Source organism: Euwallacea similis, chromosome 5 (assembly GCF_039881205.1).
Source record: "Euwallacea similis isolate ESF13 chromosome 5, ESF131.1, whole genome shotgun sequence".
Taxonomy (NCBI): domain Eukaryota; kingdom Metazoa; phylum Arthropoda; class Insecta; order Coleoptera; family Curculionidae; genus Euwallacea; species Euwallacea similis.
Window position 1 is genome coordinate 6817715 of NC_089613.1, and position 26896 is coordinate 6844610.

General features: G+C 33.5%; 4 protein-coding genes and 1 pseudogene across 4 annotated transcripts; 2 read left to right on the forward strand and 3 right to left on the reverse strand.

Annotated features, from left to right (window-relative positions):
- Positions 1–545: 545 nt before the first annotated feature.
- LOC136409054 (protein spaetzle-like) lies at positions 546–4106 on the reverse strand (annotated as a pseudogene).
- Positions 4107–10018: 5912 nt separating this feature from the next.
- Positions 10019–12030, forward strand: LOC136409027 (ras-related protein Rab-38-like). The gene is made up of 6 exons (XM_066390302.1): positions 10019–10329; positions 10391–10423; positions 11234–11387; positions 11490–11550; positions 11610–11790; positions 11843–12030. Exons 1-6 carry the CDS (start codon positions 10182–10184, stop codon positions 12001–12003), a joined length of 738 nt encoding a protein of 245 aa, XP_066246399.1. The 5' UTR covers positions 10019–10181; the 3' UTR covers positions 12004–12030.
- Positions 12031–12128: 98 nt separating this feature from the next.
- Tim9a (translocase of inner membrane 9) lies at positions 12129–13038 on the reverse strand. Its single transcript, XM_066390307.1, has 3 exons — positions 12880–13038; positions 12721–12816; positions 12129–12385 (listed from the first exon to the last, which is right to left on the reverse strand). The coding sequence occupies exons 1-3, from the start codon at positions 12943–12945 to the stop codon at positions 12260–12262; spliced, it is 288 nt and encodes a 95-aa protein (XP_066246404.1). The 5' UTR covers positions 12946–13038; the 3' UTR covers positions 12129–12259.
- Positions 13039–21073: 8035 nt separating this feature from the next.
- Positions 21074–22599, reverse strand: LOC136409298 (piggyBac transposable element-derived protein 2-like). The gene is made up of 2 exons (XM_066390707.1): positions 21195–22599; positions 21074–21150 (listed from the first exon to the last, which is right to left on the reverse strand). Exons 1-2 carry the CDS (start codon positions 22597–22599, stop codon positions 21074–21076), a joined length of 1482 nt encoding a protein of 493 aa, XP_066246804.1.
- A 3022-nt stretch (positions 22600–25621) lies between these two features.
- LOC136409300 (putative nuclease HARBI1) lies at positions 25622–26173 on the forward strand. The gene has a single exon (XM_066390708.1). It carries the CDS (start codon positions 25622–25624, stop codon positions 26171–26173), a length of 552 nt encoding a protein of 183 aa, XP_066246805.1.
- The last annotated feature ends 723 nt before the right edge of the window (positions 26174–26896 follow it).

Consider the following 26896-nt stretch of genomic DNA (forward strand, 5'->3'; position numbering starts at 1 on the left):
CTACATGAAACATGCTTAGAATCTGAAGTAGAATTTAAAAATGAAATATAAAATAAGTGTTTCCATTTGAAAAAATGAAGTTTGTTGTCGTAACTTGGTTTTTGGTTACCCTGTACACAGGAATTTACCGTCAGAAAAATCGCAGCCAAAAATAAAAATCGACGGGGTCTCAGCGTTTTTTTCGAAAATAAACCAATGAATTTTAAATCAAATTGTTCCAGACTTTTTGTCCTCACTGTATAAGTCTGAAATTGACGATACTGAGCTATTTGTACTCTCAAACGATGACCCTTTTTACTTTTTTAGAACGTAGAAACTCTCTTATGTGTTGTACCCAATATAGCGGACAGTCACTTGGTAGACAATGAAGACTTCAACCACTTCGGTTTTCTTACCTCTAAAGATATCAAAACCTTAGTATACGATAGAGCAATCTCATTAGTAAAGAAATACAACCCACGTACAAATTAAGTTTATTTTAATTTTTTTTAACGTACCAAAACTTAAACTATGATAACGAAGCTATGGGGATAAATTGTACAAGTTAGAAGTCTATGATGTTGAGTGGTGGGTTTGGTGGGTTGCAGCACTAATGCCCTTCCCGAGTCTGCTCATAAATTCGTAACTCTGCTTGTAGGTGCAACAACAAGCGGAAGGCATTTTAAAGGAGTCTGATACAGGTTCTCCGGTGTTGTCTAATGTAAACAATCTCCTGTAGACATATTTCTGACGACAGGATGTACTGTAGCCGAAATCCATAGACAGGCTGCCAGGAATATCACATGGTTTGTCCGGACTAAAATCAAGTGTATTAGTTGAGTATCGAAACGTAGTAGTTGCCACTAACTTTCTGCATAATTCCACCTGAATCCCCTGCACGAAGCCATTTTCATCATCCTGATTGATGATGAACTTCCATTTGCCATTATTCGTCTCGCCCATTTTTGGGAAGATCGTTTTTTTGATTGAACGACAGACGAACGTCTCGTCCTCATCATCCCACCTATTTGTTATTTCCGTAGGAGTCTAAAAAAATCATTTTAGCCAACCTTATATTGTTGTTATTATATTATTTTTTTATTGTTATTATAACCTTTATGCTCACCTCATCTGTCCCGAACAAAGACCTTAACGCCAGATTTCGCTAAAGAACCCTTTTGATGTGAGAGTAAGGATAAGCCTCCGCCTCTTCACAATAGGGCAGGTCTCTAGCGCATTTGGGACTCCTGGAAATAACGTCCATGCGATCACTTAGCAGGGAATCTGGGAAAAATATGTTTTGCCCTCTAAAAGCCCTTTGTCCAACGCAATTTTGAACCTGTAAGAAACATGATCATAAATAATAATCATTTGCCAAAGCCTGTCTTGCTTTAGGCGCTTTTTTAGCAGTGAGTTAACAGCAATTCTGAACATTCAGTTACTTGTAATTATTCGAAATCGTCTAAAGATATTGTTGTGGTTATCGTTAAGTTAAAAGGGGTTCCGCGATATTCGTAGAATTAGCACGATGCTTAATTGCAGATTAATGTCTTTCCTCAAAGGAACAATAATGATGTATGATATTAATGTAGGTAATATTAATTATGCACGCTTTTGGGTTGCGTAATACAATGATCAAGAGCAGAGCCGGCCTTAGGAAGTCTGGTGCTCTGTACGAAATTTTTAATCACCACCCCTCTGTCCCCAAGGAAAACCGCCGGCCAGGAAAGTCTTATCGGGCATGTGACTGTAGGGAATTAGACATACATATGTACGCTAAATAATAAATAACCTATAAATCGGATTGCAGATACTTTTTTTGTTGGGAAAGGATTATTTGACTGTTTTGCCTCATCTTTGCCAAAAATCTCTTTTAGGGCCTAGTTTTCTTCCAAGACTCTTTTGACTATATCATGGGGATAGGTCTCAGCCTCCACGTAAACCGCAAATCTGTACTCACTTTGTGAGTTGATTTACGACTATGGAGACGAAGAACTGTATATTTTTAGTGTTAAAATTGGCATTGCAATAATGGATTGCCAACTTCTCTGGAAATTGAAATTCTTATTAAAGTCATCAAGTAATACCTGATGACAGAGATCTGTGCTGGTCGAACTGATCTGTAAGAATAAGGTAAAACCACGAAAAATACTTACAAAAATGATCATCGACATCCAGATACACATTTTTTTCCACGTTTCCATGTCGGTAACTATATAAATCTATAGACAAATTATGCTTTTCTTCTTTGCTTCAACTTCACTCGCACGACACACTTTAAAGATGAAACTGATTCTTTAGGTAACTATTCTGGTAATTGTTAATTTTCTTATAGGATCTAATTTGGACAAACGAATTTAATTTCAGCTAAAAACGTGACCGACTATAGAAGGAAGTTAACTGAAAATATACAAAACCTTACTTCATGACGGTGCCAATTCCTTTAAGCCGTAAGGATGTTTAAGGAGCATGAAGGGCCAGTCACTTTTATGGTCGCAATAAAGCTCGTCCTTCGATATTTAGATTCCACAAAAAATCACTAGGTGCTTTAACACGAACCAACAAAAGTTAAATTGGCCTGTAAATTTAGACAGAGTGTTTCATAATGATATATAAAAAATTCAGATAGTGAATCTGTTGACGATTTTAAGGAGAAAAGTTCCTATAAACATATAACTACACTACAAACCATATTATTTGCCCCAGTGAGAAAAGAATTGACAAAAAATAATAAATTATTTTTCGTACTAAATGAAAAAACTCGTATAAACGGTATGGTCCCATACGCAGAACGTGCTTTATGAGGAGGGATGGGGGGTCAGGGTGGTGGACTTTCTGTCGCGCAAGGGGAGTGCTAATTAAAAATTTCGCCCCGAGCGTCAAACTTGCTAAAACCGGCCCTGTTCGTACCAAGCTAAAGATTATATAGAGTTTTCTCATCATGGCTAATATTCGATCTCGCTTTTTGGCATACTGGCGGTCCGTTACCTACAATAATTAAATGCATAATTATTGTTGCAAAAAAATGGACCACGTTCATAATATATCGATAGTGGAACTGGGGCCAATTCACTCAATAATGTCGTATGAAGAAAAGAACAAGATACATATAAAGTGTCCTAGAAACATTGATACCAACGAGTATAGCGTGCTGATGGGTAAATTATTATCAGTATTTTTTAATTCTCTAGATTTGGAATAAATGCCATAATTTTTCATTTACAAGCTTCAAATTGTTCCGGGGGGAAGGGGGAATTGGATTCTATAAGACACTCGCGACGTCACCTATCAACGAGCTTGGAACAGATATTTTTTATGAATTTATCATACCCCTTTAGGAACAATTTTAAACTGATAAGTCAGAAACTATGAGACTATTCCAATTCTATTTACAATTTACAAAATTGGGTGGGTGGTTGAAATGCGCGGCATAAACTTACCGACACATCCACTATACAGGGCAATCTCTAAGGGTGCTCTGATATTTAACGAGCTGATTCTCTATATTGTTCTAAGACGAAAATGTTATATAAACATATGTCCTAAAATGAGTCGTTTCCGAGATATAGAGTATTAAATGTTAACAAACATAAAATATTTTACTTCATATTTTCAAAATAGCGCAAGATATTTTATTCAAACTTAGTATACGTTCACAGTAGTTCAACTAGTGTATTTCCTTTCTATTTACAGAAAAATGCTGTAATCATAGATGTGCGTAAGGGTTACCATGTTAATTGTTATAGGAGAATGGAGGTCTTATAGGGGAATGGTGATATTTTCCAAATTGGGTACATTATAGCAGTTGTTGAAAATGATTATCATATACCATAATGCAAGCGTTTATCCTTTTTCTCACGTTTAAAACTACCAGGGATATTGCGAATTACCTCACACGACTCCACTATACGATGTCTTAGATGCTTTACAGTATTGACTGGTGTAGAGTAAACTAATGTTTTTAAATGTTCCCATAGAAAATAATCTAAAGGATTCAATTCCGAGGATCTGGGTGGTCATGAATGATTTTGGTCTACTGTTCCTCGACCTACCCAGTGACCTGGATATTTGCGATCCAGATATTCCCTAGCTATGAGACTGAAATGGGCTGGAGACCCATCATGCATAAATAAGTGATTTTGATCAAGATCGGCACATCTTCAAGCAAGATTAGCAGTTCATATTCAATAAAATGAAGATAGGTGTTTTCGTCAAGTCGTGGTGGAAGAAAAATAGTCCAATAAAGAAATCTCCGATAATGCTAGCCCAGATATTTACGGAAAACTGATGGTGGTGATGAATTTCTACCATAGCGTAAATTTTCTTCAGCTATACAGCAGGGTGTTTCAAAATAGTATGTCATAAATTTAAGGGGTGATTTTATGATTGATTTTGAGAAAAAAGTTTATATGAACCTGGGTCTGTTTTCGCTTTCTGCCTGAAATATAGGGCCTTAAAGTTTGCTATATATATATATTTTTTTTAATAAGTCCGGATTTACACTAAATATTTTTATCAAACTTGGTGAGCGTAAGTTAGGTGTAGAAACTCTTAGAAGTAGAAAATTTTTTAAGACAAAAACGAATTTTTAAATTTAAACAGAGTTTGCCCACAAGGCCATGACCCTTGTTATTTTTTGTGAAAAATATGTTACACCGCTGATTTAAAAAAAAAAATAATAATTTTATTAATTCTAGTTCTTTTTGTTACAAAAATGGTTTCTTGAATTTTCTTTGTAGCATCAAAATGTTTTCAAACAACAAACGGATTAGTTTACATTTTATGTTATAATAACGACCAAATTAGTTATAATAATACATAATTTATAGCAATTTATAACAATCATTCAGACAAAAAAAATTAAATGAGTTGCTGAAAATGTCCTCCGCCTGCAAGGATACATGTCTCAACCCTTTTTCTCATATTATCTCGCACTCTTTGAAAAATTCCTGGAGTATTTCTAATAGTGTTACAAGAAACTATTATGCGATTTCTTAGATCTTCCACACTATCTATTGGAGTGCTGTAAACCAGAGTTTTAAGATGATCTCATAGGAAAAAGTCCAAACTGTTTAAATCAAGAGACCGAGGAGGCCATGATTGTGGTCCACCACGACCTATTCACCGGTTGTTAAATGAACTATTTAAATGTTCTCTTGCTTCAACACTGAAATGAGGTGGTGCACCGTCATGCATGAACCATATTCTGCTTCTCGTTAAAAGCGGAATTTCTTCAAGTAATAAGGGCAAGTCATCTTTTAGAAATCGACTGTAAGTATTACCGTTTAATCTATTTGACAGAAAAAATGGCCCAATCAAGTGATCAGCAATTATTCCAGCCCATACATTAACTGAAAATTGCACTTGATGATGGGATTTCTTAATTGCGTGCGGTTTTTCCTCCAATAGTGATTATTGTGAAAATTTCTGATAGAATTTCTTGAAAAGCTAGCTTCGTCAGTAAACATTATTTCATTACTGAATAGAGGATATAGTGCAATCTTCTGCAAAAGTCATTGGCAGAAACTAGTTCTCATAGGAAAATCACAAGGAAGTAAAACTTGGACGTGCTTAATATGATACGGATACAATAAAAAAGTGTGTAGAATTTTCCATACCAGAACATGCGAAATATTCAATTGATTTCCTATTTTTCTAGTACTCAATTCAGGATTTTCTTCTACTAAATTTGTAACTGCTTTTTCGGTTTCTGGAGTTCGAACAGTTCGAGGGACACCTTTTCAATGGTTGTTAGGTTTAAAAGTACCAGTTTCCCTTAATCTCCTATGGACGTCGGAGAATGTACGTCTATCTGGCGTGACTCTATTTGGGAAGCGTTCTTGATATAATCGGGCAGCTTCTACTGCGCTGCCATCAGTAAGGCTATAAATTAAATGGATATTTGCCAAGTCCGTATTAGTAAAATTAACCGTTTTATTTTGAAAATAACAATAAATGTGAATGCAATTTAAGAAAAAAAGCGAGAACCCTTGCGAGAACTGTCAAACTAAATAACCAACAAATTATTACCCCTTAAAGTCAGCCTACTAGATAATTTTAAAATCCGGTTTTCAACAAAGTAAGAAATTACAAATACATATTTTATTTCAATTTTTTTGCATCAAAACATTTGATGTTACAAAGAAAATTTAAGAGATCATTTTTATAATAAAAAGAACTAGAATTAAGAAAACGATTTTTATTTTTTGAAAAATCAGTGGCGTAGTATATTTTTCACAAAAAATAACCAGGGTCATGGCCTTTGGGGCGCCACTGTTTAAATTTAAAATTTCATTTTTGTCTTAAAAGACGTGTTTCTACACTAACCTACTTACGCCCACCAAGTTTGATAAAAATATTTAGTGTAAGTCCGGGCTTATTAAAAAAAAACAAAAAAATATAGCAAACTTTAAGGCCCTATATTTCAGGCAGAAAGCGAAAACGGACCTAGGTTCATATAAACTTTTTTCTCAAAATCAATCATAGAATCACCCCTTAAATTTATGACATACTATTCTGAAACACCCTGTATATGGTTGTTGTGAAAATTTTGAATAGAATTTCAGAAAAAGTATACCTCATCGGTAAAAAGAGTAAATCTAATAAACAGCAAATTTTCTTTTATTGTCTGATTTAGCCGTTGACAAAAATGTTATCGTTAAATATAATACAATCAACTGGAAGTAATGATTGCACCCTCTGTATGTGATTTGGATATAACTGGTCAACTTTGAAAATTCTTAAGGCTGTTTGATGACTGATATTTAATGTAACACCAATTTTTCTAGTACTTATTTCAAGATGAACAGTTGTTTTATTAAAAACGGTTTTTTTCTAGTTCTGGTGTTCTCACTGTTTTAAGTTTCCCACCAATATTAAAACTATTTGCCAAAGTTTTAGTTTTGCAAAACCGTTAATTAATTCTAACAAACATTTTTGTACACGGTGTATTGTTGAGAGGATTTTTCCTGATAAATATGACGCGCTTCAGCTGTATTACCATTAGTAAGGCCAGAGGCAAAATGCATTTATGCCATCTTTTGATTCGTTAATGTAGGCAAAAATTCTTATGAGCACAATTTGACTAAGACGTTGGCTTAAAAAACTTTTGAAATCGCGGATCACGATTAAAAGCGACACGAAATTGTAAAAATGACAACGGAGTACGTGCGTAACACTTCATTTGTTTTGCGTGGCCAACTTTATCTCTTTAACAAATTTGTTATTATTTTTGGCATAAATTTTCTATGGGGTTTATTTTATTTTTTTGCTCAAAACGACTTATCGTATCAAAAAAATGCTAGAGAAATTTTTGGTGTAATTTGAATCGGTCATTTAAAAAATGTATCTAATTTGGAACATAATAGTGGCGTATCCCCCATTTCCCTATAAGAATTAACATGGAAACCCTTATGCATGTCTATGATTAGAGCATTTTTCTTTAAATACAAAGGAAATGCACTGGTTGAACTACTATGGGCGTATACTAAGTTTGAATAAAATATTTTGTGCCATTTCGAAAATGTGAAGAAAAATGTTTTATGATTATTAATATTTAACACCTTATACAGGGTGTCCGGAAATTAGAGGTAAATATTTCAAGGGATGATTGTATGACCAAAAATATGTAGGAAACCTCATATAAGCATAGGTCGGCAAATGGACCCTAAGAGAGCTAGACCCTTTTAAAAGGTGAAGCCTGAAAATGGTTTTTTATCGATATATTCTAAACAGTTTGAAGTAAAGTTATGAAATTTTGAAAGTTAACTCGGATTTTTATAGTAAATTACAAAACTTAAACGACATTTAAAAATCTAGTTTAGATGTGTGTTAAACAGGGCCGGCTTAATCTATTTTAAGCCCTAACTTTTGTGATTCTAACTTTTCCTACATTTTGACTACATGAACTGAAAAAGAATGGTTTTCTAGATTAAAAAGGTACTTTTTGTCGACTTCGAAATAAGGCCTCGTTTTCGAGTAATATCGATTTTAAATAGCATATGTAAAGTGTCATGTAACGTGAAAAAAAAAACTTTTTAAAAAGAATTAATTTATGTTTGGAACTAGAAGGAGATCATTTTGAGACATTTTTATAAAATAAAATAAATAAATAAATTATTATTTACTTAATTAATTTAATTAATTAATTTTTCACGTTACATGACACATTGCACATACTATTTAAAATCGATATTTCTCGAAAACGAGGCCTTATTTCGAAGTCGACAAAAAGTACCTTTTTAATCTAGAAAACCATGCTTTTTCAATTTATGTAGTCAAAATGTAGGAAAAATTACAATAAAAAAAGTTAGGGCTTAAAATGGCCTAAGCCGGCCCTGTTTAACACACATCTATATAAGATTTTTAAATTTCGTTTAAGTGTTTTAATTTATCATAAAAATCTGAGTTAACAGTTCAAATTTCATAACTTTACCTCAAACCGTTTCGAATATATCGATAAAAAATCATATTCAGGGTTCACCTTTTAAAAGGGTCTAGCTCCCTTAGGGTCCATTTGTCGACTTATGTTTATATGAGGTTTTCTATATATTTTTGGTCATACAATCATCCCTTAAAATATTTACCTCTAATTTCCGGACACCCTGTATCTCGGAAACGACTCATTTTAGGACATACGTTTATATAACATTTTCGTTTTAGTACAATATAGAGAATTAACTCCTTAAATATCGGAGCAGCCTTAGGGACCGTCCTGTATATCATTTTTCTAAAATCCTAAACCAATAAGAGGAAACGCACCTGTTGGCACAAAATCATTTTGACATTTTTGCCGAAGGTGGCTTTGTAACGTCATGTTGAAAATAATTGAATATTCGCTTTCGCGGTTACATTATATCGAGGATCTTTGGGCCACGCTAAAAATGATGTGAAGTTTTCGAATTTACCTGGAATAGTACAGTGGCTCGAATCCTGGTCAGCGGCGCAAATAATAAATGACGTTTTATGACGATGTTTTAAAACAAATGTAGTGTATAGAAGGTATCGAAATATCATACCTCGAGAAAAAAAATCTTCTGTTGTGTATATCCAAATTTTACTGGTAAAAATAGCAAATCCCAACACTGTTTTTTTGCGATTGTTTAAGCAGAACTTCTTTTATATTATTTTGCCATTTGATATAGAACATCATCACAAATAATTTTTATCAGTAAGATAATTTAAACATTCTGGATGATTGTAGTGATAGTTTCTGAACGCAATCAGTGACGCTCTTTAAGCTAAGTAATTTTCGAATAGAAGCATTAGACCCATTGGCAACAATTTAACATATTTCACATCACTTGGTTGATATAACAAAGTTTTTTTTCACTCGAAAAATTTTAATAAAAAGAAAAATACTTCCAGTGATGTTGCTTTGGTGAGTGAAAAATAAATTATAAATAAATTTTTCTCCAAAATTTCAGTTTTTTTCTAATACCTCTGAAAGCCATCGGAATTCCTCAAATTTGGAAAATTATTGAACTCCAAATTGCGCAACTTTGCCCCAATTTAATCGTCCTTGTACCTTTCATGATTGCCGAGATTCTCATAGTTAAGCCATAAAAATGAACACCCTAAATCTAGCATATCGTCTGAAAAGACCTCTTCCGCCTATCGTAAGCACTAATCTATTGATTTGTTCCCTAAAATAAATTTCAAGTTTCAAGTTGACACAATTTAAATTTAGGTTGGTAAAGAAGACCAACAGTTATCAGATTAGCAGCGATTTCTTCGGGCGAGTACTACATATAACCACAACCGAACTTTGCAGGGAAAAGTTCACGTAATCGTCAAATATTCGTAAGAACATCGATTTTAAGGATGCATTTTCGTAAAATCTACTGCACGATAGATGTCGCTCATTAAATCGATCGCGTGTACGCATTTCCATAAAATCTACTGCACCATAGATGGCCCTGATTAACTCAACGCGTGTTTTGTTTCAAGGTTTACAAATGTTTATTTCGCGGCTTGGCGCGAATCATTCTACGTAATCACAGATAAGTCAGGTGTATGTTATCTCTGAACCACCACCAAATTCATTACTTACCTGACAAATCTCCGCATTAAACCACTTAAATCTAAAACATACACATCGAAGTTTAATTACCTGTCTGCTTAAGAATAATAAAGGTTTGGTGGCCGGACGCTTACCGCAATTCACGTGTGAATTTCAGGTGTTAATCAGTGCATAAATTGCAATGACTGCGGTGGATAAGTCAGCTGACACGGGAAACGGAGGAATCAGTAAAGAGAGACTGATTACGCTCAGTGATAAATTAAGAATTGCTAATTTACACAAGAAGGAACTTAATTTCAAATTGGTGGTGATTGGAGATTTTGGAGTGGGTGAGTTTTAGTAAGGAAGTTCGTAGAATAAGCTATTATTAAGAACGTATATTCGTTCCAGGAAAAACCTCAATTATCAATCGATATACCGATGGTAAGTAGTTTTATTATACTTCATATCAGCTTACCTATTGTTATTCAGTTTCCCTATTGCGTGTATTAAATTACACAGGCACAATTTAAGTTTTTTAACATTTATAACAACATTAAAATTAATGTAATACGTAAAGTATGATATAATTGTAGAGCTGAACTTCATCATACGCCGTGTTGCTTAACAAGTAGGTACTTAATAACAATTACAAGAAGTAGAAATTTTGATAGCTACACTGTATTTAATCATTAAAAAACTAGGTCGCAAGTTTCTATTTGAAAATCAATATATCCCGCATTCTTTGAGTTTCACTCCAGAAAATCAATAAATTTCCTGGAAGGATCCTTAACATTCTTTGGTCATCAATAAATACTACATTCTTAGAATTCTACTTTAGTAAATCCAATAACTTGTCATTTATATCATAAAATACTCAGATACACTTTGGATACAAGAATGTAATACAATGCAATCAGAGAATGAAGAACAAAGTAATGCTGTCAAAACAGAGTAAGACACATCTTCATATGTTTCGTTCAACGGAAACAAGGTTCAAACGTGGACTAAGTTTAAAATAGGAGCCCTGGCAGCCCAAGTCCACCCAAAAAATGTCGTTAGTTTTGGCACATATTTCGGAAAAATATCAACGGAAAACAATCTATTTTATACCTTTACTTCCTAGTAGAAGGAAGACTTCAACTTCAAAATCACCATGTATTTCAATTCAGAGCATTATTACTTACAATACATTAATTATCTCTTAATGATAATTAATTTGTTAAGGTAGCGCTTTTAAAATGCCCCTTTTAGGTGAATTTTCCTCGTCATATAAAGTAACCATTGGGGCCGACTTTGCTGTAAAAACTCTAGAATGGGATGAAGAAACTAGAATTAACTTACATATGTGGGATATAGCCGGTCATGAGAGATTTGGGTCTCTTACTGGAATCTTTTATAGGCACTCGTATGTATTACTCCTTATTGCAAGCACTTAATTAAGTACTTATATTATACTATATTAAGTTACTTATATTAAGCCACATAACTAAAATATTTTTACGTTTAGGGTTGGTGCAGCTCTGGTATTTGATTTGACCAGACCAGATACATTTAAGTCAATTGAAAAGGTAGGAACAAAAACCTGATGAAAACCTAATATTTATTGGAATTAACGCAAAAGTTTTAGTGGATATTGGATTTGCGAAAAAAAGTATCACTGCCAGGTGGCCAACCAATCCCAACAATCCTATTAGCAAATAAAGGTGACATTACTACACAAACCATACCTCTGGATATCAATGAATTTTGTATAGCACACAACATAATTGCTTGGTTTATCACTTCTGCTAAAAATAATATCCAAATAGGTAAGGCATGCACATAGCTTTGTTAAAGAGATTCTTAGTCATTCCTCCTTAGATGAAGCAATGTTGAGATTATCAAATGTTGCACTGAAGAACCACCAGGCCTTGCAGTTTCCCCTGATCACTGACGATGTTGTTAAGCTAAGTAGAGAAAATGAGGAGCAAGAACTAAGTGGATCTATTTCTAACCAGCGAAGGTATTGCTGCACTAGTTAGTCAGCACTTTTCGTATTAGCTAAATTCTTTATTTATTGTATGTATTTTAGGTAATTGTCTCTATTATAAGCAGTAACTCAAATTTAATTAGTTTTAGGAATCTCATGACTGTTGTAATTAATTACTTTAAACAAGCACTAAAATTTATTTAATCATTGCATCTCAATAAATTAAAAGTATTTGAGTAACAAATCTAAAAAATGATTAAATAACAAGTTTGTTGAACACATTACTACAACATGAGTTTTATTTACTTTCATGAACCTTGTTTTGAGGCTGCTAAAATATTTTCATTGGCTAACATTTGGAATTCCTGGAATCTCTGCGATATCCTTTGGTTAACTTTTAGAAACTTTTCTAGGCAGTTTAAGGAACATGTATCCTGGAATAGACAAGACTATCTATTAATTAACACCTACATTGAATTCATTGAAACATTTTTGGAATTTCAAAAATATAATTCTTTTTTTGATATTTTTTAAATTATTGACACTATGTGAGTCCCCTTATAAGGAACATTTTATGGTTATTGTCAGAAAATTATTAGATGATCATTCAGATTATGAAAGTCATAAAAAGATTATAGAGCTCTACAAAAAGCTAATGACTTTTTAAATCTACATGCTGATTTTAAATATTTGCAACAATTTTTTTTGTGTTTAGTTGCTTGGTTCTGTATGGGAATATTGCAGCCCAAAGGTTAATAGAATGACTTACCTCTCCATGCTTTACATTCCTTGAAGTAAAGTCAGACACGCAGTCTGTGAAACACATTTCAGTTAATTTGTTATAGGAAATTAGAAAATCTTTGAACTGGAATTGGAACAGAGAAAATTGAGGTTAGAAATTTATATCTTAAAACTCTCGGCCATTTACCGTTTTAATCTGATCGCCGTCAATGTTTCCTAAATCTCCAACTCCTGTTGGTAACGGCACACTCATTTTAATCAAGTTTTGGTACAAAATAATAACATAAATATAATATCTACAATATCTATAATATATTAATTTTTAATTTTCAATTTTAATAGGCCTAATAAGCTTCAAGAACACTGTTCTAGATTGGATGGCTCTCTATCAGCTAATTGGCAATCAATCCTACTGGCTGAAAATCAACTTGTCGGGGTTATGTCTGCGTGCGTTTATCGATTGAGATGTCAGTAATAGTGTAGCGTGCACCTGGAGTGAACGAGTTCGTACTGCATTATAGTTCTCGGTGGACACACAGGAACGATCAGTATTCAACCCGACAGAGAAACTGATCCAATACATTAAATGCGCGCTTTTCCTACTAAACCGCTTTATTTTGCACAAAGTTAAGGTTTACACTAATTATCACAGCTTGGTATCACTAATACTGAAGGTGATGTAGTACTTTATCTCGAGAAAGTTTAGGGCAAAGAGAGATTTTTTAAGGGTTGTTTTCCTTTTTAAAGGCTAACAATCTTTTCTGTTCGTCCTCCGCTGTCACCCATTAAATGAGACTTTCCTGATAGTATCACTTGTCGGTGCAGGTTCTCGGAGCGGACAGATCGAACGGGGTCATTCCCTTTAAAAAGGAAAACAATCCCGAAAAATCTCTTTCTCTCCTGCTCCCTCTGTGCTCTGAGCTCTCTCGAAGTAAAATACCACAACATTACCTTTAGTATTAGTGATACCAAGTTAGGATAATTAGTACAAATCTCAACTCTGTGCAAAATAAAGCGGTTTAGTAGGAAAAGCGCGTATTTAATTTATTGGATCAGTTTCTCTCTCGGGTTCAATACTGATCCTTCCTGTGTGTCCACCGAGAACTATAATGCAGTACGAACTCGTTCACTCCAGGTGCACGCTACACTATTATCGACATCTCAATCGGTAAACGCACGTACACATAACCCTGACAGACTTAGCTTTTTTTTGTCTCTTCTTCTCATTGCAGATAGATATTTTAAATTTGACTGCCATATTCCTAAATTAGTGATGTTTTGATGAATCGATACATCTACGTATCAACGTACGTCGATATCAATCATATTTATAATAGATTGAAAGATTTTTGATATATAATGATTCTAGAGGAACGTGTTAGAATGCGACGTGATTATAGCTGGTAACCTTTGAGGTGGAATTTCAATGACCCCCCAAGAGTTTTGACTTGGCGATAACTACTTTCCCGGTCACGTAACAACACTATAGGACGTTTTCGAAAAGATAGTTTTACATTGAAATGATCTTTAGGAGTTAATTTTCAACGAATTTGATTGGTTGAAAGTTAGCTGATAGAAGTCAATCCGATCTATATAGATCATTAGTTCCAAAAAGTGGTTACTAGGAGACATTATTTCCTTAATACACAATAAAATTATGATTTTTTGGATGAGATGCGTTATTTAGAATTTCTTTTATTTCTTGTTTTTTTATATGTAAGAAATTTAATTTTCTTGCATAAACGAGTATTTTGATATAGACCGCGCATTTCATTTCTGATTTAATTTTCATTATCCTCCATATTTTATTATTTTCACATTAAATAATCTTTTAGTCAATCGATACGGTGTATAGTAAAGTACAGAGAATAGAAAATGTCGATTAGTTTACATTCAACGTCGTTCTTAAATATGGATATGTATCGATATCAATTTTAATCTCTAAAGACTTCCGCCTATCTTTCATTCACCATCTATTTTGCATTTTGGGTTATTTGTGGTAAGTTGTAACGATTCCTTTTAGATTTATATTTGAATTTTGTTCTTTTTTGAGCATTTCATATTTAGGTACTTTCTGAAAAACATTTATGTAGCATTTTTCAACGTGTTATGGTATGAACTTTGAATACAATACAAAGTGCAGAAATTCACTTAAGTAGTTAATTTCTGAACAAGAAACGTGGACCAAGGCCCACGATTGACTAGGACAAGGTAATCATTAAAAAATACTTTACTTGCCTTGTAGATATCGGTGATTTTTTTTTTACACTGCTAAAATCGTGATGGAAAAGTCCTGAATGTCCGTTCTGGGCATTGCAGTTCTAATTCTCTCGAGAGATCAAAAGAATTATTTTTTAAATAAAATCCTCCTCTGTTGTCTTTTGGAAACAGAGCTTTGATTTGGAAAAGTAGAGGGATTCCACATTTAGTTCACTATTTTGTTATATCGGTATTACAGTTACAACTTCCAAAAGATCAAAGAATTCCATCCTTAAATTGTTATTCTTTTTGATCTGGTTGAAGTCGAAAGAAAGTGGATCTAGTTTAATTTGTTACTCAGTCAATTAGATATTTCTAATAGTTTACTCTTTGCCCAAGTACTTAGCTGTTAATAATCTTGGATTACTTATCTTTAAGGAAAAGTTAGATTTATATGTTGGGTTTTTCTTAAATGTATGTAAGATTGCGGTGTGGTTATGAGAAAATAAAACAATGCAAGTTTTTGAGACACTTCTTTATTTCCCAAGAACCAAGGCCAGAATGCCTCCTGATACACATGTATTACCCACCACCGAGCGCATTCGTTTCTTTTTAAGAGCATTGATAAGCTATATTCCAGGCTTTTTCCCATGATTACTTGTCCTATCATCAAGTTTTCTTTCGCCTATGTTAAAGGAATTCATAAACAGTTCTTTATCATTTTCTGACACTTATTTTGGAAATAATTTACAGCTAACCCCATATCATTCTCACATGGTATTACTTAATAGTCTCAACATAAACAAGAAATGCCCACATATGTATACGGAGTGTCCCAAAATTAAGGCAGCATATTTAAACAGCATAAATTACGTCCAAAATTAACACCAAAACTTTATATAAACATATATTGAAAAATGCTTTTTTAACAATCTATGACTCTTTAAAGACATAACTCTGATGATGGTTATTTTGATATACAGTCCAATCGCTATAGTGTGAACACAAAAAATCCTAGGGTAGTTCATACCAACGAGGGTGTTCACAGAAAAGAGGGTGTAACTAAATAAGTTTTTTTAATAATAGTTTATTAATAAATACCAAACCAAATTATACATTTCAAAGATGAAAGAAATCAGTAATTTTTTTTTGGACATTTTTTTGAGAAATTTTTGCCATTACTGCTTGTTCGAGAATCTTTTTAAGAGTGATTATTTCACTTATATTCATTGAATTTTGATTGCACCATTCTATGGCCATATTTAATGCTCTAATTACATCGGAATGGCTAATTTTTTCAATATGTGTACCACTTTCATTGTCATTGTCGCTTTCATCTGAAGAAACATCTTCCAGACCAACAACTGCTTTCTCGTCTTTAGTCCAGTCTTCCACATCTGCAGCACTGTATTCAGCCTAAAATTACAGTTTATCATTATTTTGTCGACCTCGGAGAAACATGTAATCTCATTGTGTATTAACTTACTGGAGCAATTTCTTGTAACAAATTTATTGTATCCTTAATGGCATCAGGGACAAATGCCTTTTCATTCCTTAACTTTAGCTGTAAAATACTTAGAGGAAGGTTATCTTCATCTTCATTTTCCTTATCTCCATCAAAACCTGAAAAAATGTTTTTCCAGCATTTCTTAATAACGGTTACATCTAATTTATCCCATGCTGCAGACAAATGTAGAATTGCATCTTTTAATGAAATTTTCTTGAGAGCTACCGCTATTGCTTCTTCTGATGATACAATAGAACTAAGCAAGCTCTTTCTATAGTACACTTTGGTGAGCCTTAAAATATTTTGATCCATTGGTTGTAATAAAGGAGTAACATTGGGCGGCAAGAATTTGACGAAAATCATCCCGTCTTCAGTTGTTAGTTCTGTTGCTGGTGGATGGGAGGGTGCGTTATCCAAAAGGAGAATTGCTTTCTGTGGCAACTTCTGAGCACGTAGAAAGCATCTCACCTACAAATTAACAATTTTGGAATATTGGCATAAACAGCATATATCACAATGAACACAAGTGATTTTAACTCTTACCTCTGGTACAAAATGTTGAAAATACCATGTCTTGAAGAGGTCTCCTGTCATCCAGGCATTTTTATTGCTTTTATAAACGACTGGGTTAATAAAATTTTTGAAACACCTTGGATTTTTGGATTTCCCAATTACTAGAGGTTTCAATTTATGACATCCTGAAGCATTTACACACCCCATAAATGTCAGTCTTTGTTTTGAAATTTTTAAACCAGAAGCTGTTTTTTCAGCCAATGCGACATACGTTTTGTCAGGTAATAACTGCCAATACAATCCTGTCTCGTCAGCATTGTAAATTTGGTGACAATTTAATTCATGTTCTTCGATCATTCGTTTTAGGTTCTCTTTGAAAGGATCCACTACATCTGGATTGGATGATAATTTCTCTCCTGTGATTTTTAAAAATCTTATGCCACGACGATGCTTGAATCTCTGCAGCCAACCATCACTAGCTGTGAAAATTGTATTCATTTTTAAATCTTTGGAGAGCAACAATGCTTTTTGTTTCAACATATCTCCTGATACTATTAAATTTTTTTCCCTCTGCTTAAGAAACCAGTCGTACAACTTTTGCTCCAATAGCGGAAATGCTGACTTCTTTAAAGTACATTTTTTCGATGGTTTCAACGTGTGAGTCATAGTATCCATAATCAAAATTTTCCTTTTTTTTTATCCCACAAATTGTCGATTTTGCTACTCCGTACTTTTTGGATAACATCGTGACAGACATCCCTTTATTATGCTCTTCCAAAATGTTGGCCTTTTCTCTCAAACTTAAAAAGGTTTTCTTTAATTTACCCATCTTGAGCTGAGTATTTACAGGACTATATTTTCTTCTGATACGTACACGATTACATATACACACACGACGTACACAATATTTCGAGACACATAAAAAGAAACTTCCCGCAGCAATAAACAAATGTTACACACGATCACTAGAAAAATGCTGAAGTGTTAAATAGGTTTTAGTAACGAAAAAAAGTACGTCTCGTAGTCTCGTCGGAAACCGAATGTCACATAATATAAAAATGCATCAGGTTCACCCCAAATGCATATGTTTATCTTAAAAAGAATTAATAAACAACATTCCACATCCTTTTCATGCCTACAACCCTTCATTATTTTTCTCACACTTACAAATCTCCAATCACTTTCTTCACACTTACGTTAAAACGAATTGATAAACAAACCCTCATCTTTTATGATCAATGATTTATTATAATCATAAGAGTTGCAAATTTATTCTAAAAATATAAAAGAACAATAATAAATAATAACTACTTGGTATTTATAATAAATGATATGCAATTAATTTATAACACAAGCAAAAACTGAGACAGAAACGTTATAAATGCACTTGTTCACACAATCGAAAGTGCACGCTGTTCACAGTATACGGCGTTCAATGTAAATAATTTCGTGTTCATACCACCGAGCTGTTCATATTAACGCATGTTCACACTACCGCGATTGGACTGTATTTCCAAAACGGTACAAGATAACTTTATGAAATTTGGTATGATTTTATACCTTTTAAATCTTAATTGACTGATGTGGCTGAATGGAAAATATCTAGTCAGAGGGGTGCCGCACGGGGGGCGTCGTAGTTAAAAAATGCTACATTTTTTTTATTTCCCAGTTTTTTAGCTGCTGATGCAAAATTATGAAACCACATATGTGTCCAGAAAAAAAAGGTACTCTTGGTTCACATTGATAAAACGCTCTATTTTCAAATAAAATTAATTTGAACATTACACTGCATGACAAATACAGTGGCGAACAAAAGTATGGAAACATTTTCTAATTTTTAATGCAATTTAATTACTATACGTAGCAACAAACATCAGTAAAAAAAAAAGTTGTTTTTTGGAATATTAACTTTATCTAGAATATGTACGTAAATAAAAATAAATATATTAATGTATTTATCAGTCTTAAAAAAAACAAAATTGTAAAAAATGTATAAACTGACCGAACAAAAGTATGGAAACATTTTCTTCATTTTAGTCTAATCTCAAAATTTGTTGATTAAAGTGACTACATTAAGTTTTCTGCTTCTAAGATTTTGTTAAAAATGACGAAATGTAAATATTACAGTGCTGAGTTCAAGCAAAGAATAGTGAGCATGTACACAAACGGAACAAAACAAATTAATATTGTAAATGCATTAAATATACCTCGGGGAGCTGTTCATAAAATAATTAAGAGGTATTTGCAAAGAGGAACAGTAGATCCAGCAATGAAATGTGGAAGACCTCGAAAAACAACCCGTAGAGTGGATAGTGCAATCGTTAGAAAAGCTAGAGTCGATCCAAAAAAATCTGCTGTGGCGATAAATAAGGACTTAAAAGAGAAATTTGAAGATATTGATGTATCGGATATGATAATTAGGCGTCGGCTTATAAGTGAAAATCTTCATGGTAGACGTGCAGTTAAAAAGCCACTTCTTACAAAGCGACACAGACAAGCGAGATTAAAATTCACCAGAGAACATAAGAATTGGACCGAACACCAATGGTAGTTTTCAGTGATGAAAGTAAATTTAATTTGTTCGGCAGTGATTCTACAGGATATGTTCGAAGACCTCCAGGACAAAGATATGACCCAAAATATTTAATTCCCACCGTCAAACATGGCGGTGGAAATGTGATGGTTTGGGGTTGTTTTACACGATCTGGTACTGGACCACTAGTGAAAATAAATGGCAAAATGGACTCCAAGATGTACTGCGACATCTTACAAAATCACCTACTGACATTTGAAGAAGATCTACCGTTGGCATGGATTTATCAACAGGATAATGATCCAAAGCACACCTCGCGATTAACTAAAAATTGGTTTTTAGAAAACAAAATACGGGTGTTAGAATGGCCGTTACAATCGCCTGATATAAATCCGATTGAAAATCTGTGGTACTATTTAGATAAGAAGGTCAGATCCAAAAACGTTAAAAATCGCGATGAACTTTGGGCAGTATTGGAGGAAGAGTGGAAGGCGATTCCCAGAGACCTCTGTACAAAGCTTGTTGACTCTATGGGACGAAGATGTTAAGCGGTAATTGATGCCAAAGGGTATCCAACGAAATACTAAAACTTTTGAAAAACCTTTTAATAAAATAGTACATAATATAATTTATTTTCAACAATTTGTAAGTAATGTTTCCATACTTATGTTCGGTCAATTTATAGATTTTTCACAATATTGTTTTTTTTGAGACTGATAAATATATTAATATATTTATTATTAGTTATGTACATATTCTAGATATAGCAGATATTCCAAAAAAGGACTTTTTTCTTGACGGATATTTATTGTTACGTATTGAATAAAATTGCTTTAAAAAATAGAAAATGTTTCCATACTTTTGTTCGCCACTGTACACATATTTAAAAAAAGAATTTAAAGCAATTTAATTAGAATTTATGGCTGTTTAATGACAATATTATGTTGTGTTTTTTAGATGTATCAGAGTTCATCGAAAAGTTTCGGGGGTTGTGCCGTTGTGGCTGGTTAGTCTGAATGTCACACAAAAGTATTACCCAGTAGAGACAACATTTCTGTCCTTTAATTAAAAATGAAAATTAAATCAATTTATATTAAACTACATGAACAATGGAATATTTACAGAAAGGGTTATGGTTAGATGTTAAATGTAATTTTTGGTAAATATTTTGAATTTTATATTAAATTTTAGGGAAGATGTGGTTAAAAAAAGTGGTTTTAGAATCATTGACATTTCAAGACTAGTTAAAAAATTAAATACAGTGAAATTCCTCTTAACCCATTAACGCCCAAATTAATTTTTTTTCGAAAACTAAAAAACAAATATTATTTTTGAATTTTATTGGTCGACATTTATCTAAAAAAAATATTTGTTAAAATTTTTTTGTTTTAGTTTTTTTGGAAATTGCTGATCTATAAATAGATCGCTGGGCATATGGAGCACAGACGCTAAATGGAGATAAAGAGTTTTGTTTATTTTTTCTTATGATATTTGACAAAACAACCTGTACAAAGGGTAATATTACATTTGTTGCAAAATGTTAAAGGACGACTTTTGCACGAAGGATATTGACACCTCCTTTGATTTTTTCGCTTCTCCAGAAAATGGCCGACTTCGTCGAGCCTAACATTATCTGGAACATAAGTTTTTAATGTCGAAGGCAAGCTCAATGGTCTGCCTTTCATAACACTTCGTCCATGGCCCAACTTTAAGTATGAAATCGCAAATAAACACCAGTACCATTTTTTACCACGAATGGCAATAGAATACTTCTCTAATAGCCAATCGTGGTGATCGACCCCTCCCATGTACTGGTTATAGTTAAAAATAATTCGGGGTTGTTGAATTGACATTCGAGATTTAGTTTTGCCATTCCACCGAGTTACGGTAGCCATGGGAGTTATGGTGTCAAAATTTGAGGCGATTGACACACATTTATTGTCATTCCACTTGACAACTAATATTTTGTTTTCGGTATCAAATCTGAAATCATATGATCCACGTGGCAGTCTTTCCAGTTCTTTCGTAGGCTGAACAGGACAGCGGGCAGTTCGATTTTCTCTAATGGTGCCTGTGGCCCTAAATTTCATTTCTTTTAGCCTTACAAATAAAGCATGACTGCTAAAAAAATTGTCAAAGTAAATGCAGTAGCATTTTGGATTTTTCACCACTGACAACATGGATAGGATTACTCGGGTTCCTAGAGGTGCATTGGACTGATTGTCTTCTTTTCCAGCGTACGGTGAAAAAGAGAAGCAGTACCCATCTTCACCGCATAATGCCCACAGTTTATATCCAAATCGAATTGGTTTAGTTCTAATAAACTGCTTCATAGAGTGCCGACCATAATACCTCACCATCATCTCATCAATTGACAGGTTTTCCTGGAAAACTCCAAACTTTTTAAAATTTGTTTGCATTTTTTCCATCAGGGGTCTTATTTTAAAATATTTGTCAGTTCTATTGTCCAGAGCTTTTGTATTATCAGCAAAGTGAATAAGGGACTTAATTTCCAAATAAGCATTCCTGCTCAACGCATTTTTGACAATGGATTGGCCCAAGTCATCTTCATCAGACCAATAGTCTCTTTCAGACGGCAACGTGTGGTAGCCGCTGAATATGAGAAAACCAATAAATATTTTTATATCCTCCTTTCGAATTGACCATCCTTGCTTGTTTTTTTGGGTAGTGGCATATCGGATTGTTTCATTCCAGATGAGATCATAGATACCATCGTCAAAAAAATTTTCAAAAATTTCCAATGGTGATGCCTGATGCAATGCGCCTTTTAGATTATCTTCAATTCCACGACAATTATATTTGACTGGATCGGCATTATATTCAGGGTTTGCTTTGACCCAATTGGTGATGGGCTTCTGAAACTTTTCTCCTTTCATTTTCTTTTTAGGAACTAGAAGTGACAATGGTAAGTTATCCTCTTCATCGCTGTTGTTTTCCCTTTCATTGTGCTGTACTTCGACATAACCAGCAATGTCGGTAACGATAGGAATTCCAGTAGTTTCGTCATCTAATACTTCTTCATCCGTGAGTTCGTCGACGTCGGGTGGGAGTGCTAATATGTCACCTTCTATTTCTTCCGAATAGAAGTAATCTACAGCGTCTTGCAATTTTTTAAACACCGGGTTTGTGGTCATTTTTACTTCTATGTAAATTTATGGTATCATTAGTAAATATTAGTAAAAATTTTAAAATAAATAATTATGAATAATATGTTAAATAATTATATTATGATGAATATTTTAACTATTATCAAAATAATATTGGTTATTATGATATTTGTTATTACTTTGGCAAAAATTATTGACCAGCAGAAATTAGAGAAATATAGTCATGAAAGACCAGCGATCTATTTATAGATCATTGTGCAAAACCTTTCTCTAAACTACAAGATAGAAAAAAAATTGAAGAAATTTTTATGTAATATGTATGATTTAACCTTTATAAACAATAATCTAAAATATAATCAACATACCTTATCAGGGTTCCAATATATACAATGATATAAGTTGATACGCAGTGTATAAAAAAAACCTTAAAAAGAGCGCTGAAATTAACTGAATGCCTAGGGTCACAGAATCTAAGTAAAAGAATAAATGAAGGGTTTATAGCTTATCCTAATATTACCCTACCATAAAAGAGAGTGTTTGCTTCCGAAGTTGACGATTCAGCATCATTTATCTGGTGATCTATAAATAGGTCGCTGGGCGCTAATGGGTTAAGCAGACACTGACAGTACTAGAACTTTTATCCACTCAAAGGGAAAAAAGTTAAGGTATAATGGATTTTTTTAATCATATAAAATCATCAAGAAAATATGTGCATATGTACACTGCGTGACATAGAAAAGAGAACACCCCGTAAAAATGATTTGATTTAAATAATTTTTGGTATGCATGTTGTTTACGCCAAAACAAATACTTCATTAAAAAGTTGAACAAATTTAATTGTTAAAAACTAAAAAAAATTTAATAATTTGTCGGTCCTCCGCGGTGTCTTTTACATTCTTGTACACGTCTAGGCATGGATCTAATGAGGTGATTGATGTCCTCTTGGGGGATCTCATTCCAGGCTAACTGGACAGCATGACACAGCATCGCTAGGGTTTGCGGGGGATGGGGTAAATTATGCAACCTTCTACCTATAATATCCCATACATGTTCGATCGGTGAGAGGTCTGGAGATCGAGGTGACCAAGGTAGCAAATTGACTGCATTTTGTTGGAAGAAGTCCATAGTCACTCTAGCCACATGTGGTCGTGCATTGTCTTGTTGGAAAACTGGATCAACAAGAGTTTCCAGATAAGGCACAAGATGAGGTTCCAGGACTTCTTGGATGTATCGCTGGGCTGTCATACTGCCTCTGACGAAAACTAAAGGTGACCTGCTACCATATGCAATGGCACCCCAAACCATTACCCCAACAGTCTGATGGACATGCCTCTGTATTGCAAACTGAGGATCCCATCTTTCACCCCGTCTCCTTCGTATTCTTGCCCGACCATCATGCATACCGAAACAGAATCTGGATTCGTCACTAAACACGATATTATCCCATTCCAGAGTCCAATGTATCCGCTCTTGGCACCACTGTAGTCGATTTTGACGATGATTTAATGTGAGGGGTAACACGAGATAGGGACGGTAGGAAATCAATCCAAAACTTCTTATGCGGCGATAAATGGTTCGTATCCCAATGGGCCTTCCATACTCAGCGAACCACTGATCCGCCAGCGTCCTCGACGAGACGAACCTATCTCTTAGGGCCATAATTCGGAGTCGGCGATCTTGGCGTTCTGTAGTTCTTCGAGGTCGTCCAGTACCTGTTCTTCTGCCTGTTTGCCCTTCTTCGAACCATCCCTGACAGCATCTCACTATAGTGTTTACACTACGGTTCAATCTAGTGGCGATTTCCCTAAATGACAGACCAGCCTCTCGTAGACCCACTATTCGACCCCTATCAAACTCGCTCAATTGATGAAAATTTCGCTCTATTCTGGTTCTAGGCATATCTCTACGCAGTTTCTAAGCACACTACACTCCAATAAATGTTATTTTCCAGTTGTATTGTTGATATTTTATTGCAATTTTTATATTTAAAAAAAACCTAAAATTCCGAATAACTCGTAAATACGTAGATAAATATGAGTGAAATTTTGATCGTTTCTGCTATACATATAAACAAACATGCATACCAAAAATTATTTAAATTAAACCATTTTTACGGGGTGTTCTCTTTTCTATGTCACGCAGTATATTTAAATGAAGTATTTTTTTATTTAAAGAAAAATCATGTAAAGTAAAGGACCCAGTATCTGACAAGTTTAGGAAAATTTCAGAATCAATATAATTTTTCAATGGTTTATTCAATTAAAAAAAAGCAATATGATGTTGATGGGTCTCATGGTGTTTTATACCCCTCACAATCCTAAAAGTACCTTTGATTAGTCTTAGAAAAATATCTTTTTTTTTAATTAGTGTAAAATAGCCTATAGCTGACCTATGAAAATTTAGATATAACCAATACTTGACAACATTTTGAACCAAAAGCTAACATTTTGAGTTAAAACTATTTTATTTATTAATCTAAACTAATCAGTTTAAAGTCGTATGAAAATACAAATATTTGTGATTGTTAAATAAGTTTTTAAAAACTTTACAACGCGCTTAAACCAAAATTTTATAAGGATTCCCTTTAATACCATTAGCTAACAGTCTCAGACTCATTGGTTGACACTTTGGGTTGTATGCATAAAGAGTAGTAAATGCTATTACTAGAAGATTATGAAGGAAATACTTCACTTGGTAAGCATAAAAATTTAAGTAATTACTAGCTAGGATTACTCTTAGTATTTACTTCACAAGATAGTAAATGCTTAATTGTATATGCATAAAAATTTGTGCTTCTAGTATTTACTAACAACAATGTAAGTTACCTTCTCAGTTGACTTCGAATAGTGTGGCGAATCAGTGAGTTGAAAGTATGGCTGAATTTATAAACATTAATAGAAATAAAACGTATAAAATCCGTAAAAGTGGTGAAGCAAGTATCTATAAATCGCTATATCGTTTTACACAAGAAAATGTCAAAATATTATCTGAAATATTTTTACCTGAAATACGAGAAACATGAGGTGGTGTTTTAGGGAATGTGCACAAAATGGAAATCTTTTTAAGATATATGGGAGATCCGGGGTTTCAGATAAGTGTTGCTGATAGCGCAGGAGTTCATCAGTCGACAGTGTCAAGAACAATTGACTACGTGTCTAAAATAATTTTCGAAAAGGTCTCTGATTGGATAAAGTATCCTAATTCACCTGAAGAAATTATGGAAGCTAAAAGCCTGTGGCAGAAATCGTTTACATTTCCAGTTGTCATAGGAGCAATTGACTGCAGTCACATTACGATTGAAAAACTAAAAATTCATGGAGATGAATACGTCAATAGAAAGGGTATTGCAAGCATAAACGTTCAAGCAACTTGTAACGTCAAAGAAATATTTACAAGCGTAGATGCTAGTTGGCTTGAATTAGTACATGACAGTCGAATATTGAAAAATAGTAATATTTACCCTACATTAGTACAAAATAATTGGCAAATGACATTATTAGGAGATTCTGAGTACGCCTTAGCCCCATGGTTGCTGACACCATATCGAAATCCACAAAATGACGAAGAAAATTATTATAATCTACAATATTCAAAAATTTGAGTGATAATAGAGAGGTGTTTTGGTCAATTGAAAAAAAATTTCCAATTTTAGGAAATAAAATAAGGCTGCAGTTAAATAAGATTAGTCGCATCATAATATGTGGATTTGTTTTGCACAACATTGCAAAACACTATGGACCCAGATGATTTTGAAGAACCATTTTCAGATCCAAATAACGATTATAATGATGATTTGGGAGAGGAAGGAGAAAATATTCGTAGAAAAGGCGAACAGAAAAGAAATATGATAGCTGCTATTTTATTTAGGAACAGAAACGAAAATTTGATATGACATTTCATATCATAAAATTAATTTTTTTCTCTTTTTTGATAACAATTACCCATAACAAAAAATATTTATGTTTACTTTAGTAATTATAAAATTAATATAAACATATTTGTTATACTTATACATTTTTAGAAACAAATTTTATTAACTACAACACTCTGTAGACCTTTTCTGATTCAAAATCTACTGCAATTTCGGATTTGTCTTGTAATTGCTTTTGTTGCATTCGAATAAGTTTTAGTTGCTCCAATAACACCAACCTTTGAAGGTCTCCGTTCGTAAGCTTACATGTTTCTTCCGTTTCCGCGTATAGTTTTGTCTTATGTCGTAATCGTCGAGACGTGTCAAAAGAGCAAGAAATATCTTGGCATGTTTGGGACAGCGATATCAAGGGTTCTGAATCCATTGCTCTATCAAGTGATTGACTTCTTTTCC